Genomic DNA, 14,400 nt, shown 5'->3' with positions numbered 1-14,400 from the left:
TTTAAAACCCGCCACGTTACCAAATTCTTCTATCTTCTTTATCCATTTTCTGATATTGTTTATTGGATCTTCTGCTATACAGACCACATCATCTGCGTAGACTCTCAGTTTAAAATGGTACTTACCGATTTTGATTCCTTTTAGTATTTGATCTTCATTTATGGTCCTAATCAGTGTTTCCATTACTAAGATAAACAATAGGGGAGATAGGGGGCATCCTTGGCGGGTACCTTGTGTAATCTTAATGCTTTTCTTTGACTCTTCCCCATTTATTATAAGGGTTGCTTCTTGATTAGTATAAATAGCCTGTACTGCATTTTTAAAATGATATCCCATGTCTAATTCGTCAATTAATAATTTTAGATAGTTCCAATTGATTCTATCGAATGCTTTCTCAGCATCGATGAATATTAGTGCTATTTGTTTTTCGTTGTGTTTTTCATAGTACTCCAGTGTATCAATGATTATTCTTATATTATCCTTAATTTGTCTGTTTGGGAGAAAACCTACCTGATCTTTGGATATCCAATTTTTTAGAAAATTTTTCAATCGTTCAGCCAAAATTATCGCAAATATTTTATAATCGGTGTTCAACAATGATATAGGCCTATAATTTTTTACTTCTGTTTGGTCTGTTCCTTCTTTGTGTATCAAGATTATGTTTGTTTTTTCCCAGGATTTTGGAACTTTTTTATTTTCTAGGATATTATTTAGTATGTCTTTCAGGAGTTGACCTAATTCGTTTCTAAATACCTTATAAAAAATGGCGGTATACCCGTCTGGGCCCGGGGATTTATTTGGTTTCAACTTTTGGATTGCTCTGTCTATTTCGCATGGGGTGATTGTGCCATTCAATATTTCTCTTTGTGACTCAGTAATTTTAACTTACTGAGGAAGCTGGAGATGTCCTCTAATGGGGTGTTTGTTTTTTTATATAAGTCCCTATAGAAGTGGAGGAATTGATCTGCTATATCCTGTCCTTTCGTGTATTCTTTCCCTTGTGTTCTTATTTTTGTGATTGTCTGTTTTTGTTTGCGTTTCTTAATTTTGTTGGCCAACCATTTTCCAATTTTGTTGGCATTTTGAAAGTAATTCACTTTAACAAATTTCATTTGCTTCTCTATAGTTTCTATTTGCAACATTTCTATTTGTTTTCTAAGTAATTTGGAAGTATGTGCTAATTTCTTATCCTTTGGTTTTTGCTTTAATAAATTTTCATTTTTATTTAATTTCTCCATTAATTCTTCAAGTTCTTTCTTTTTCATTTTCCTTTTGATAGTCTCTTGCTGTATCAAATAACCTCTCATGACTACTTTCATTGTTTCCCATTGCGTTATCTTTGATGTTTCATCCCCTTTGTTAAAGTCTAGATATTCTATCAGCAGTTTTTTGTTCTTTTCTATATCCTTCTCCCTTTTCAATAGATTTTCATTTAATTTCCACCGGAATATGCTATCGTTTCCTTTCACCTCCAGTTCTATAGCACAGTGGTCTGAAAAGACCCTTGGGATTATCTCTATCTTTGTTATTTTTAAGTTTAGAGATTTAGTGGCCCAGGCCATGTCAATCCTGGTCCACGAGTCATGTCTCCCGGAGTAATAGGTGTAGTCTTTCGTTACCCCCTTATGGTGTCTCCAAACATCCATCAGTTGTAGTGTGTCCAATTGTGCTAGAAAATTTTTGGGAAGTGATCCCGTTTTGCTTTTACCTTTTGTTATCTTTCCCTTGTTTTGCAATTTGTCTAGAGTACTGTCCACCACCCCATTGAAATCCCCTACTATGATTAATTCGTTATATTCCACTTTGCTTATTTCCTTTACTAGCTCCTTTATGAATTTTGTTTTTGGTCCGTTAGGACAATAAATATTACACAATAGGATCTTTTGGTTTTTTATTTCGATTAATATGCCTAAATATCTTCCCTGTGTATCTTTGAACATTTGTTTGGGATTTAGCCATTCTTTGGCATAAGTTGCCACGCCTCTCTTTTTCTTGCTGTATGTTGCTTGGAAGATCTTTCCTAGTTTATCTTGCGTCAGGTGCTTAGTGTGTCTGTCAGCAATGTGTGTCTCTTGGAGCATTATTAGATCATAATTTTTTTGTCTCAAGAAGCTGAAAAGTTTCTTTCTCTTGCTAGGAGAGTTTAGTCCATTGATGTTATTTGAGTATAATTTTACTTTGTTTCTATTCATGGGTGTTTTCGGGCATCTCCCACTGTAGCATATCCTGAGGGACGACTAGTTGGTAGTTTTCAGGAGAAAACTCTCTTAGCCTCTTAAGTTCCCTATCGTCTTCCTCTTCTTGTGTATCTCTTGGCCATTTGTATGCCCCTTTTTCTCTTTCCTCTTCCTCTTCTTCAGTTTCCTCTGTCGTCTTTGTCTCTCTGCTGTAACCCTCTGTGTTCCCCTTTTTCATTTTTTCATGAAATTTTCTTTGTGTTGGCTCTCTTGTTTTTTCTCTAATGTGTTCATTGTAGAAGGTCTTGGCGCTTTCTTCTGAATTAAGCCAGTATCTTTTTTCGTTCAGGGTGACCGTTAGTCCGTCTGTTTTTTCCCATCTAAATTTTATTCTTTTCCTCTATAATTCTTTTGTGAGGAAGTAGAATTTTCTTCTTTTTGCCAAAATTTGTTGTGGTATTTCCTTCATAATTATTACTTTTTGATCTTTGAAGAATATTGATTTTTTCGCATTTTCTTTCAAAATTTCATCCCTCGTACTCTTTCTGCAAAAACTTATTACCATATCTTCGGGGGTCTTGTGCTTCCTAGCGTATCCTGAGGGCACTCTATACGCCCTGTCAACATCCTGTCCAATAATTTCCGTGCTCACATCTAGCAATTCTGCTAAGAGTACAATCATGTTTTGCTTTACATTTTCATTCTCTGCTTCTTGGAGATTTCGAATTCTTAATTGATATTCTGCTTCTCTATACTCTAATTTCTCTGTTTGTTGTTGTATTTTCTGAGTGAGTATTTCCAATTTGTTCATCTTGCTTTCTGCTTTCCCTTGAGTTTTGATTATTTTTTGGTTTTCCTCTTTCACCTTATCAACGTCTTCTTTCAGCTTGCTCATTTCTTCCTTCAACTCCTTTTTCATGGATTGAATCTCTTTTTGTAGCTCTTTGTGTTGCGTGTCTTGTTTCTCTGACATCTTCTTAATCTCAGCTAGAATATTAGCCAGTACGGATTCTTCTGTTGGAGCGTCCTTTTTTGTCTGTGCATCGTTTTGTGTATCTTGTTTGCATAGTGAGTCTCTTCTTGTTGATCCTTTATTTGGTTGTGTGTTTTTCCCTTTAGTACTTTGAGTCACCATTTTTATTTCGGTTTTCTCAGTTTACTCTTGTTTTGATATTTATCAGTCTCTTCCAGTATGTGTCACTGTGTTAGAATTATATATCTTTTTTTTGTTATTATTATTTTTCTTGTTGTTCTATCTTTATAATAGCCTGAGGAGAGATATTCAGACCTGTGACCTCACGGTCATAGCCCGGAATTGACAAGTTTGTTCCAAGTGTATTTTGTAAATATCTATAATATATATTTCTATACCTTTATTTTTATTATTATTTTTATTGTTATTATTGTATATTTGTTATTATTATTTATCAATTGTTATATTTTTAACCTTTATGTACCTTAATTTGGTTTAACTTTGTAGTACTTGGGTTATATATCTTATGTAGTTGGATCCTCTTACCTTCTTTTCCCTTCTGTCTGTCTTCCTTCTGTTCTTCTTTATGCACTTTATGCAGTATACCTCTATCTCTATCTCTCTTGGTCCTTTGCTCCTTTACTCCTTTACTCCTTCTTTCCTTCTTTCTCCTCCTTGTGTCTTTGCTGCTTATTTTCCCTTGCTTTTGTCCTCCTTCGATTTCTTAGTATCACGGAGCTGCTTACTTCCTGTATTTCCTACTTTCCCTGCTTCTCTTCTTTCCTTTCTTACTTTCCTTTTGAAGTCACCGTTTTTGTTTTTTTCCTCGCCCCTTCTCGCGCGTCTTTGGGGCTAGCTTGTCCGGTCTCGCGGGACTCCGGCTGCTCCGGAACTCTCGCGTTGTCTCGCGCGAGCTTGCCTGGTCTCGAGGGAAGCCGGCTGCTCCGGAACTCTCGTTTTGTCTCGCGTTTCCTCGCCACGCGGCTCACCCACCCTTTATTTTCCGGAAAGGGCAGTGGAGAAGGCGGAGGGAGGGCTAGTCTGTCCTCCCCCGAATCTCGTGCGGCCTTCTCAAGGACGAAGAAGAAGATAGAGTCTGATGAGTCCCAGGCAATGCCTTCACTCCTCCACTGGCGTGTTCAAGGTCAGTGGGTGTTTGATATTTTTCCTTTGCCGTATGGAGGCATCTTGTAGCGTCTTGTAGGCAGAGTAGGTAAAGTAGGTAAAGTAGGCAGAATAAGGGGGTTGGGGTTTTTTTTTCTTTTCCCCGTTATATATTTTTAGGCCAGTCGCCAGCAGCCCGCTGTACCTGTTACCTCCAGTTTCCCATCAGTCGACCCCTTTAAGGGCCGGCTTTTGGGTATGGAGGTTCTGCAGGTTTTGCTGTCCCTGCCCCGGGAGGGAGCGTGCTCGCTCTACCCAGCTGTGGCGCTTCCCTTTTCCTTCTGATCTTTCCGTTTCTTTAACCCCCTTTCCCCCTTTCCTTTTTGCTCCTTTTGCCCTTTTGTTCTGCTCCTCTTTTCTCTGCTTCTCTCTTTTTTCTCTCTTACCTCGTTTAATTTGCAGACTGTAGTATGATATGGGGTGTCCTTTTGTTTCCTTTCTGTCGCTCCCCGTCAGCCTGTCAGCAGGTGTTGCTTTAAATACTCTTAAGTTGATGTCGGTTGTAATCCCTCAGAGGAAACTGTCGCTTTTTATCTTTTAATATTTCTTGTTGGAAGTTCTTCTTCTTTTCAATGTGCTGGTGGCCGATGGAGGAAGTCTGAGGCAGTAGCCTCTAACCAAGGAATTGCGTCTCTCTCTCTGTGTCCGTTGCCGGGCGTCTTTGGGCACCCCCTTGAGGGGGGAGCCTCCTAGACGCCGTCGGCCGGCGACCTTCGAGAGTATAGCCCCTTCGACCTCCGACCATCAACAGGGGAGGGGTTGATTGTTCCCCTGACCTGCGAAAACCTGGTTGTTCTGACTCTTCTTACCGGAGAGCTTCAGAACACGTCCACCATCATGCGGCCACCAACCGGAAGTCCCCACAAACAAAAATGTATTATGGTCACTGACCAGCACAAAGCAGGGCACAAGTGCCCTGGGAATGGAAACACAGTTCCCCAGTGAAGCAGTTATTTTAAAAAGCAGATTAGAAAACAGTTTAAAATTACAGCTGAAAATACAGCTTATTGTAACAGGTATGGACTAAGGGGGTAAGGAGACTGATAGGAGGGGCCAAAACACTGGGGGGGGGGCACTAAATGGGAAGGGAGGGGCACATTACAAGTTTCATCTGTAACATGTTGCTCTAACTACATTCCCAACAGGGTGTTGCCTTGTGGGGTCAATCCCCATTCATTAATTTTAAATGCTGCAGTACAAAACTTAGTAACACTGTAAGTTATTATAGTGCTAGAGTCCGGAAGCAGTAGGGTGGAATAATATTTTTCACTGCACCCTACGTATTTTAGAAGTCATGGTGTAATGAGATTAGTTCTAAGACCTCTGTAGAACATGCACTGAAGAAGCACTTGCTCATTTGATTCTACATGTCAGGACTCACAGGGTCATAGACTCTCCTTGAAGGGGGGGGGGTCTTCTGATACCTCCCCCCCCCCCAATATAGCCAATGGGAGGGCATGGCATCTTGCCAGGGTAAAAGCCCTTTGGCATTTGGGCACCTCCAAGTCTGTTAGGTATCCCATAGGGGCAGTGAGGTATCTATTGGCTTCCCTAACAATAAAGGCTGGTGAAAAGGCTAGGTCTGACAGGCGCTCTATGCCCAGGATCTGTTGCTTAATATCTTTGGCTTGGTCCCATCTCATGCTTAGCAATTGTCCTTGGGAGAAACCTAGAGTTGTGATCTTTGCTGCCACTGTTTTAATCTATGTGGACTGGAAGTTGTCCCTGATGGTTAGCGGGGGCAAGACCACGTTGGGAGAAGGATAGGCATAGCCAGTAGTTGAGAATGGCTATCCGTATTCTTGCCTCCACTTTCACAAAGCCTGTCTCCAATCACAGGGTAGCGTTAGAGACATATCTGGGAGCCTGTAGAGCTGTTCTTAGGAATTTTGATTGAACACACTATAGTGGGGTGTCATTTGAAAAGGGTCCATACAGAATTTGTGCGATTGGTTTAGCTTCAAAAAGTTTAAGTCAACACTATGGAATCCTGGGAGTTGTAGCTTTACAAGGTCTTTAGCTTTCTCTGGAAAATCCCATGTTTCCATAGCACTGAGCCATGTCAGCTAAAGGTAGTGTAAAACTTCACTCATTCTTCATTGTAGGGACACCTTACATCTCTCTCTCTCTTTAAAGCCATATGATATCATTGGGTTAGTGCTACTGATACATGCAAACAGTATACAGGTGGGGAATATATGACCTTCCAGAATTGGACTGTAATTCCCATAATTCACTGCCATATCAGTCCAAAGGGATTGTAGGAGGGGCAGTCTAACAGCATCTACAGAGCCATGTGTTCTGGAGCAATGAGCCCTTTTTAGCCAGTCTCAGATCCATAGTCTAAAGCAGTGTTTCTCAACCTGGCAGTCATGACCTGGGGTGGGGGGTCATGGAGGGGCTTTCAGAGGGGTCATCAAAAAACATTAGAAAACATTCATTTCTGATGGTATTAGGAACCCCTTGGACAGAGAAGGCTGTCCTTCTCTTCCTTTTTGGAAACATGGCAAATCTTCCCACCAAAAAACCTTCTCCACTGTGATTTGCTGTCTTCTCAGCCAGCCTTTCAGCCAAGGGGAGGGCTGTTTCAATGCATGGCAGCGTGGTGCATATGTGTGGGTGAGGGAGAGCATGCAAGGCTGGAGGGAGGCTCATGCCAGTGAGTCCCTTTAAGGCTTGGGGATTATAATGCTCTTTGTTTGTGGGTGAACTAGAAATCCCCAGCAACTACAACTCCCAAATGCCAAGGGTGTTTCAGAGTGGTCACCAAAAACCATTAGAAAACATATGTTTCTGATGGTCTTAGGAAATCCTTGGACAGAGAAGGCTGTCCTTCTCTGGGGGTCTATTTTCCCCCAAATTCCCCCAGTGCTCACATTTGGACATATTGAGTATTCATGCCAAGTTTGGTCCAGATCCATCATTGTTTGAGTCCATAGTGCTCTCTGGATGTGAACTGTTGTAGGTGAACTGCAACTCCAAAACTCAAGGTCAATGCCCACCAAACCCTTCCAGTATTTTCTGTTGGTGATGGAAGTTCAGTGTGCCAAGTTGGATTCAGTTCCATTGTTGCAATTTAGCACACTCTTTGATTGCAGGTGAACTATAAATCCCAGTAACCTCAACTCCTAAATGACAAAATCAACCCCCCTCCAACCCCACCAGTTTCAAATTTGGGCGTATCGTGTATTTGTGCCAAATTTGATCCAGTGAATGAAAAATCATCTTCCATATTAGATACATTATGGTTCATAACAGTAGCAAAATTACAGTTAAGAAGTAGCAACGAAAATAATTTCATAGTTGAGGTTCACCACAACGTAAGGAACTGTATGCAGGTGTCAAAGCATTAGGAAGGTTGAGAAACACTGGTTTAAAGATATCGGTTTCCTTCTGCATTGTGATTTTAGAAACTTGTTCCTTTTTTTTTTCAAAGGCCATCACCCTGAATACTGTATTTGTTTTTGCTTCATATTTAGGATGAGACAAAACAGCTATTTCCAACAATGACTACGATTTCACGAATGCGGTACTTCCTAATATTTTTTACCTTGTGTATTCTGCTTTCAATCTTGGTGTATACATCAAAACTCTCTGGTGAAAATATCCCAAGGAGTTACAATCAGACAACCTTGGAAGAAACTTGCAAAGCAATTGTGAAGGGAAAGAGCCTTTTTGTGCAAGAAAACCTGCAAAAAACATCATTTGGGAAATCTAACTGCAGCTATTACATGATCCAGAGTCACTATATTACCAAGTCGCTTTCTCAAGAAGAAGCCTCATTTCCTTTAGCCTACATGATAACTTTGCACAAGGAGTTTGAAACTTTTGAGAGGGTCTTCAGGGCTATCTATATGCCTCAAAACATTTACTGTATCCATGTGGATAAGAAGGCCCCTGAAAAATACAAGAAGAATGTGGCACAATTGTTGGGCTGCTTCCCCAATGCCTTCCTTGCTTCACAGTCAGAGGCAGTGGTGTATGCTGGGATATCCCGGCTTCAGGCTGACTTAAACTGCATGAAAGATCTTGTGAAGTCTGAGGTGCCCTGGAAATACCTTCTCAACATGTGCGGGCAAGATTTCCCCTTGAAAACCAACAAGGAAATTATTCAACATCTTAAAAAATTCAAGGGGAAAAACATTGCTGATGGAGTATTGCCTCCTCCTCATATTCAAAAAAGGACAAAATATATCCACAGAGAACTAAGATTTGGCGTCTTTTCTGTCATTCTACCTACTTTATTATGGAAATCACCTCCTCCGCATGGCCTCACGATCTATTTTGGCTCTGCCTACGTTGCTCTTACAAGGAAATTTGCAGAATTCATACTCCAAGATCAACGTTCTCTTGACCTCCTTGAGTGGTCCAAAGATACCTACAGTCCTGACGAACATTTCTGGACGACATTGAACAGAGTACCAGGTATGTTTTGTTTCTCCCCTGATTGATCTGTTATTGTTGTCATTTCTTTTTTTAAAGTAATTTTACTGTGGTTTTCAAATGAACAAGTTTGCATAAAAGAGGGGTAGCATGTAGGATAGACTGTGGAAAATATGGGGAGGGAAGTAAAGAGAAAAGAGAGAAAGAAAGGGGGTCTAAAGAGGGAGAAAAGAAAAGGGGGGATTGTTGTTGTTAATTTTTTATCTAGTATTGCTATTATGCAATCATTATATATATGGTAGGACCATGTCAAAGCTGAAGAAGGTCTATGAGGTCAAAACACATTTGCAATGTACTACTATTTAGATCCTGAACTTTGTTGTTTGGTGTTTAATGAGATTTCATGATGTCTATCCAAACATTTATTAAGGTTATCAATTTTATCTTTGTTTAAAGGCATTCACAGTACCCTATATACAGTATTCCCTCACTACTTTGTGGTTTGCTTTTAGCAGACTCACTGTTTCGCGGGTTTTTGAAAAGATTAATAAAAATATTAAATATTAAATATTTACGTCCAGTGGAAGCCCTTGGGATGGTCCAGGAGGTGGGTAAGGAAGCGTGGGTAAGAAAATAATATATAAAATATATAAAATAATGTATAAATATTAATATGGCATCCCTTCTTTTGTGGATTTTCGCTTATCGCGGGTGGTCCTGGAACAAACCCCCCTCAATAAGTGAGGGAACACTGTACTCATGTACAAGTCTAGAACTTTTTGTCAAAAAATTCAGTCCAAAAACTGGGTTAATTTATCCATGAATTGATATGAATGTTATATCTTAACTCTTTGAATGTTTGGGCAGGGAAATGGTGGCTACCCCTTGGGAAAGCATTGCTGCAATAATAATAATCTCCCCTGATGGACTCAGGGCAGCTTACAGATGGCACAAAGTGCTTAGAACAAACATAAAAGTGAACACAATATAACATACAGTAAAATAAAACAGATGCACATGTAAAAAATATCAGTTCAGACTCAATCAAGCTGTGATCCTCTAATTACTGTAACCATGGCCAGACTGTAAGCACTGGAATAAAATAAGTGCCAGTTGCAGTAATGGGGAGAGGGTATGGGATAAAGTGCAGGATGTGCAACTACTAAGTAGGACAACTAGGGGCTATATATTCTCAAAGGCTTGATTCAAGAGCCACGTCTTCAAATCCTTACAAAAGGAGGACAGTGTAGAGGTCTGTCTATTCTCCCTGGTAAGGCAGTTCCAAAGTCATGGGGCCACCACTGAGAAAGCCCTCTCCCTCATCCCCACCAACCACGCTTGTGGCGGTGGCAGGACCGAGAGGAGGGCCTCCGCAGCAGATCTTAAGAGCCCATGTCGGTTCATAGGGGGGATTTGGTCATGAAGATAGGCAGGATCTGAGCGGTTTAGGACTTTATAGGTGATAACTAGTAGGCATGTGCAATCTATGGTTCTAAATGGTTCTAAAGTACTTACAAAACTAAAGTTCTGGTGGTGAACACTAGGGGGCGCTGGTGCTTTGCTTCTACAGTGTTGCTAAAGTTCTGGTGGTGAACATTTCAGAACTCTAACAAAACTTTCAAAATTTCATTATAAATGGCTGTTCCTAATTGGTTCTGTCATAAAAATCATCAATAATGAAATAATAATGAAATTTTGAAAGTTTTGTTAGAGTTCTGAAATTTTCAACAAAACTTTCAAAATTTCATTATTATTTCATTATTGATGATTTTTATGACAGAACCAATTAGGAACTGCCATTTATAATGAAATTTTGAAAGTTTTGTTAGAGTTCTGAAATGTTCACCACCAGAACTTTAGCAACACTGAAGAAGCAAAGCACCAGCGCCCCCTAGTTTTCACCACCAGAACTTTAGTTTTGTAAGTACTTTAGAACCATTTAGAACCATGGATTGCACATGCCTAATAACTAGCACTTTGAATTGCGATCGGAAACCTATAGGCAGCCAATGGAGCTGCTTTAGTAGGGGCATCATGTGCTCCCTATTGCTGGCTCCGGTTAGTAGCCTGGTTGCAGATCTTTGAACCAATTGCAGTTTCTGAGTTGTCTTCAAAGGCAGCCCACATAGCATGCATTATAGTAATCCAATCTTGATGTGACTAAGACATGAACCACTGTGGCCAAGTCCGACTTCTCAAGGGGCAGTCACAGCTGGCACACAAGCTTTAACTGTGCAAAGGCCCTCCCAGCCACAACCAACACCTGATCATCAAGTATCAGTGCTGAGTCCAGGAAGACCCCTAGACTGCAAACATGTGTCCTCAGGAGAAGTGTAACCCTGTCAAGCCCAGGTTACCACCCTATACCCTGATCGGCCTCATGACTGACCAGGAGGACCTGCATATTGTCTGGATTAAGTTTCAGCTTGTTAGCCCTCATCCAGTCCATCCCAACTGTCAGTCACTGGTCCAGAATCTGGGAGGCTTCTTTGGATTTCGGTGGAAAGAAATAATAGAGTTGTGTGTTATCTGCATACAGATGGCACCAAACTCCAAAACTCCAGGTGACCTCTCCCAGCGGTTTCATGTATTAAAAAGCATGGGAGATAGAATGGACCCTTGTGGGACCCCACAAGTCAATGGCCAGGGGTCCAAGCAGGTGTCCCCCAGCTTCACCAACTGGGTGTGATTCTCCAGGAAGGAGTGGAGCCACTGCAATGCAATGCCCTCAAGACCTATTCTAGAGAACCGCCCCCAAAAGGATACCATGATTGATGGTATTGAAAGCCACTGAGATGTCCAAGAGAACCAACAAGGACACACTCCCCCTGACAAGTTCTCTGCAGAGGTCATCATCCCCCAAGGCAAGCAAAGCTGTCTCCGTTCCATGACCAGGCCTAAAACCAGACTGCGATGGATCAAGGTAATAGGTTTAATGCAAGAATGCCTGAAGCTGAGAAGCGACCACCCGCTCTCTGTGAGATGAACCTTGACTTATCCACAGGTCATATCAAAATCCATAATTTTGCCCCCCAAACCTGCTCTTGAAGTATACATGAAGTCGAGGTATAGGGACATATATCATTATCTCTCCACCCTACCATCCTATTGGTTTGTATCATGTTTCTATCAGGTATAGTGGAGACAGGATACACAGCATTGAAATGCCAGGAATGTGTCGTTAATAGAAATTATGATACCATGACACAGGTTTTCCTGTTCTCTTTAGGTTTACCTGCAATCTTCACATTAAGTGAGGGGAGAGAATAAATTGTCCTAAGAACTAAATCACAGTGAGCTTATCTTGGTTATTATTGCTGGATATTCAGGGAGACTTATTTTTGAATGAATAAGTTGTTAGCTGTTCTTGCTGGATATGGAAACAACTCTAGCATTGCTAGCATGTCTACCTGGTTTTGTGCAGTCTCTTTGTAGTTCTGATTTCAGGGGTGTTTATGATAAGTGACAACATGACAACATTTACCACTGTACAACTGTTTTAGGATGATTAAAAACCCAGTCTAAAAAATCTGAAAAGACAGCCATTTCGAAACACTGGTGGGTCAACATAATTCAAAGACAGTAGGATGGATTTACATGAAAGTAGCCAAAATACTATACAATCATAATATAGCAATGGCACCATACAAATAGCTGTGCCTGAATGCTGGCTATCCCAGCACAAGGTAGCTATAAGCTATATTTCAGAAGAAGGAACTGGCAAAATATATTCCAAATATTCCTTGTCGGAGAAAATCATGTGGAATTAATGGGTTCATCATATGCAACAGACAACACAGTCATGATAATGAGGATTAATATTTACAAAGCTGGCTGAACCCATGCCTCAAGGTCATGGAATCATGGGAGCTGTAGTTTTATAAGGTCTTTAGTTTTCTCTGCCTAAAAACACTGATACCTAACCAAACTACAAACCCCAAGATTACATAACATTGAGCCATGACAGTTAAAGTGGTGTCAAATGGATAAAATCCACAGTGTGGCTGAACCCTAAGAAGTTTTATTCGTCAATGAGATTTGTCCTTTACCACCACCTGCTGGTTGTACATCAGTGAGTTATTTAACCAGTATATTAAATATCACACCGAATGCTGACAATTAGAAAAACCCTAGGTAGTCAATTGTTATTTGTTTCTATCTTCAATTGAGGATACTGTACATTTTGTAACACTACTAACTTGCAAGACAATCCTTGGTGTAATTTTCCAGACTCCAGCAAGAAGTCACACTATGTTCAGTGGTGCTTTTTCTAGAATGAATCCATTTTAAACCCGGTTTCTGCCTTCTGCAGAATTCTGGGGTTTGTAGTTTAGGGAGGGGCCTTTAACAGCCTCACTAAACTACAAATCCAAGAATTCTGCAGGAGGCAGAAACCAGAATGAAGTGGATTCATTCTCTAGTGTGATGAAGGTGTTGGAGAATCACAGGAGCGGAATCAGTAGGATGTCCATTATCATCACAAAAGTCAGTCATCTAGATTTGCTGAGGTTAGGGACAGAGAACCCCTGCAAAAGTTTTACCTGAGACCACTCTCTAGGAATATATTGACTCAACATCTTCTGGAAGTTGACCATAGAATCATACTGGATGACCCTGTAGACTCCTTGAGATCTGTTTCCTCTGTGAATCTCTAGGCCCTCAAGAGTGACTATAACCAGCCTCTTGTAGATGCTGCACTGCAGGACCTGTAGGTTCTTTTGAGTTAACGGAGAGTGGGGGGTGGGGGGAGAGCTGAACGACAGATGCTTCCCCCCATGGGATGAGGTAGGAGGGATGCTGGTCAATACGGGCATGGTTTAACAGGTTCCCCCTGCCCACTGGTGGGCACCACTGAATTTGCTATGATGCGTGATGATTCCGGTGGCAAGTCTGATGAGGTCATTAGATCTAATTTGTCATTTTAGCCATCTACAGTATCTGTAGAATTTTCCTCCAGAATAATATTTCAAAGGAGTTGATTTTCTTCTTACTAACCATAATTCATTTCATGACACATATGGAAATGGAAAATACAGTAACATAGACAGTGCTAACATTAGTATTCAATGATGTATCTTTACATATTAGGATCTTGTCAAGTTCCTTCGTAGCTGCTCTTCCAAGTCCTAGTCTTCAGATTACTTTTCTACAACCTCCATTGTGACTAATGACTAAGTCAAAATATGTTAAATCTCAAACTATTTCACTGTCTCCATCATCTACTTTGAATCATTTTTGGTTGTTAATTTTGTTTTCCTGCTGTTCAATTGTAAATCTACCTTTGTGCTTTCTTCCTCGACTTTTTTCAGTAGCCATTCTAAGTCTTTGTTATTTTATACTATTATTAGTATGGTGTCATCTGCATATCTTAGACTGTTGATGCTCCTACCTGCAATTTTAATGTCTCCTTTGTTTGATTTTAATCCTGCTTTTGATACAAAATGTTTGTTATAAAAGTTAAACAGATGGAGAGATATAATGTAGCCTCGCCTGACTCCCTTGCCAATTGGAAGCCGCTCTGTTTCTCCATAGTCTGTCTGGAGTAAAGGATATATATCAGGAAAAACAAATATTGTGGGTACACCCACTTCTTAAGTAATTTGTAAGAAATCAGGTAGATAATAAAATAGGAGCTAAAGTTTGAAACAATGCACTACTACGTTGATAATGCAGCTTTTTTCCCCCTCCTGTTTTTCCTCATTT

The 14,400-nt window shown here is 40.4% G+C and overlaps 1 protein-coding gene across 2 annotated transcripts in view; it reads left to right on the top strand.

Annotated features, from left to right (window-relative positions):
* GCNT2 (glucosaminyl (N-acetyl) transferase 2 (I blood group)) overlaps positions 1 to 14,400 on the top strand; it is a 77,709-nt gene that overhangs the window by 20,083 nt on the left and 43,226 nt on the right. For both annotated transcript variants that reach the window (XM_067467511.1, XM_067467512.1), the window contains one exon: positions 7,794 to 8,739. In XM_067467511.1, the coding sequence (XP_067323612.1) occupies positions 7,794 to 8,739 (946 nt within the window). The remainder of the gene's footprint in view (positions 1 to 7,793; positions 8,740 to 14,400) is intronic.

The sequence above is a fragment of the Anolis sagrei genome, chromosome 4 (assembly GCF_037176765.1).
Source record: "Anolis sagrei isolate rAnoSag1 chromosome 4, rAnoSag1.mat, whole genome shotgun sequence".
In the NCBI taxonomy this organism is placed as follows: Eukaryota; Metazoa; Chordata; class Lepidosauria; order Squamata; family Dactyloidae; genus Anolis; species Anolis sagrei.
This window is presented reverse-complemented; position numbering and strand designations above follow the sequence as displayed.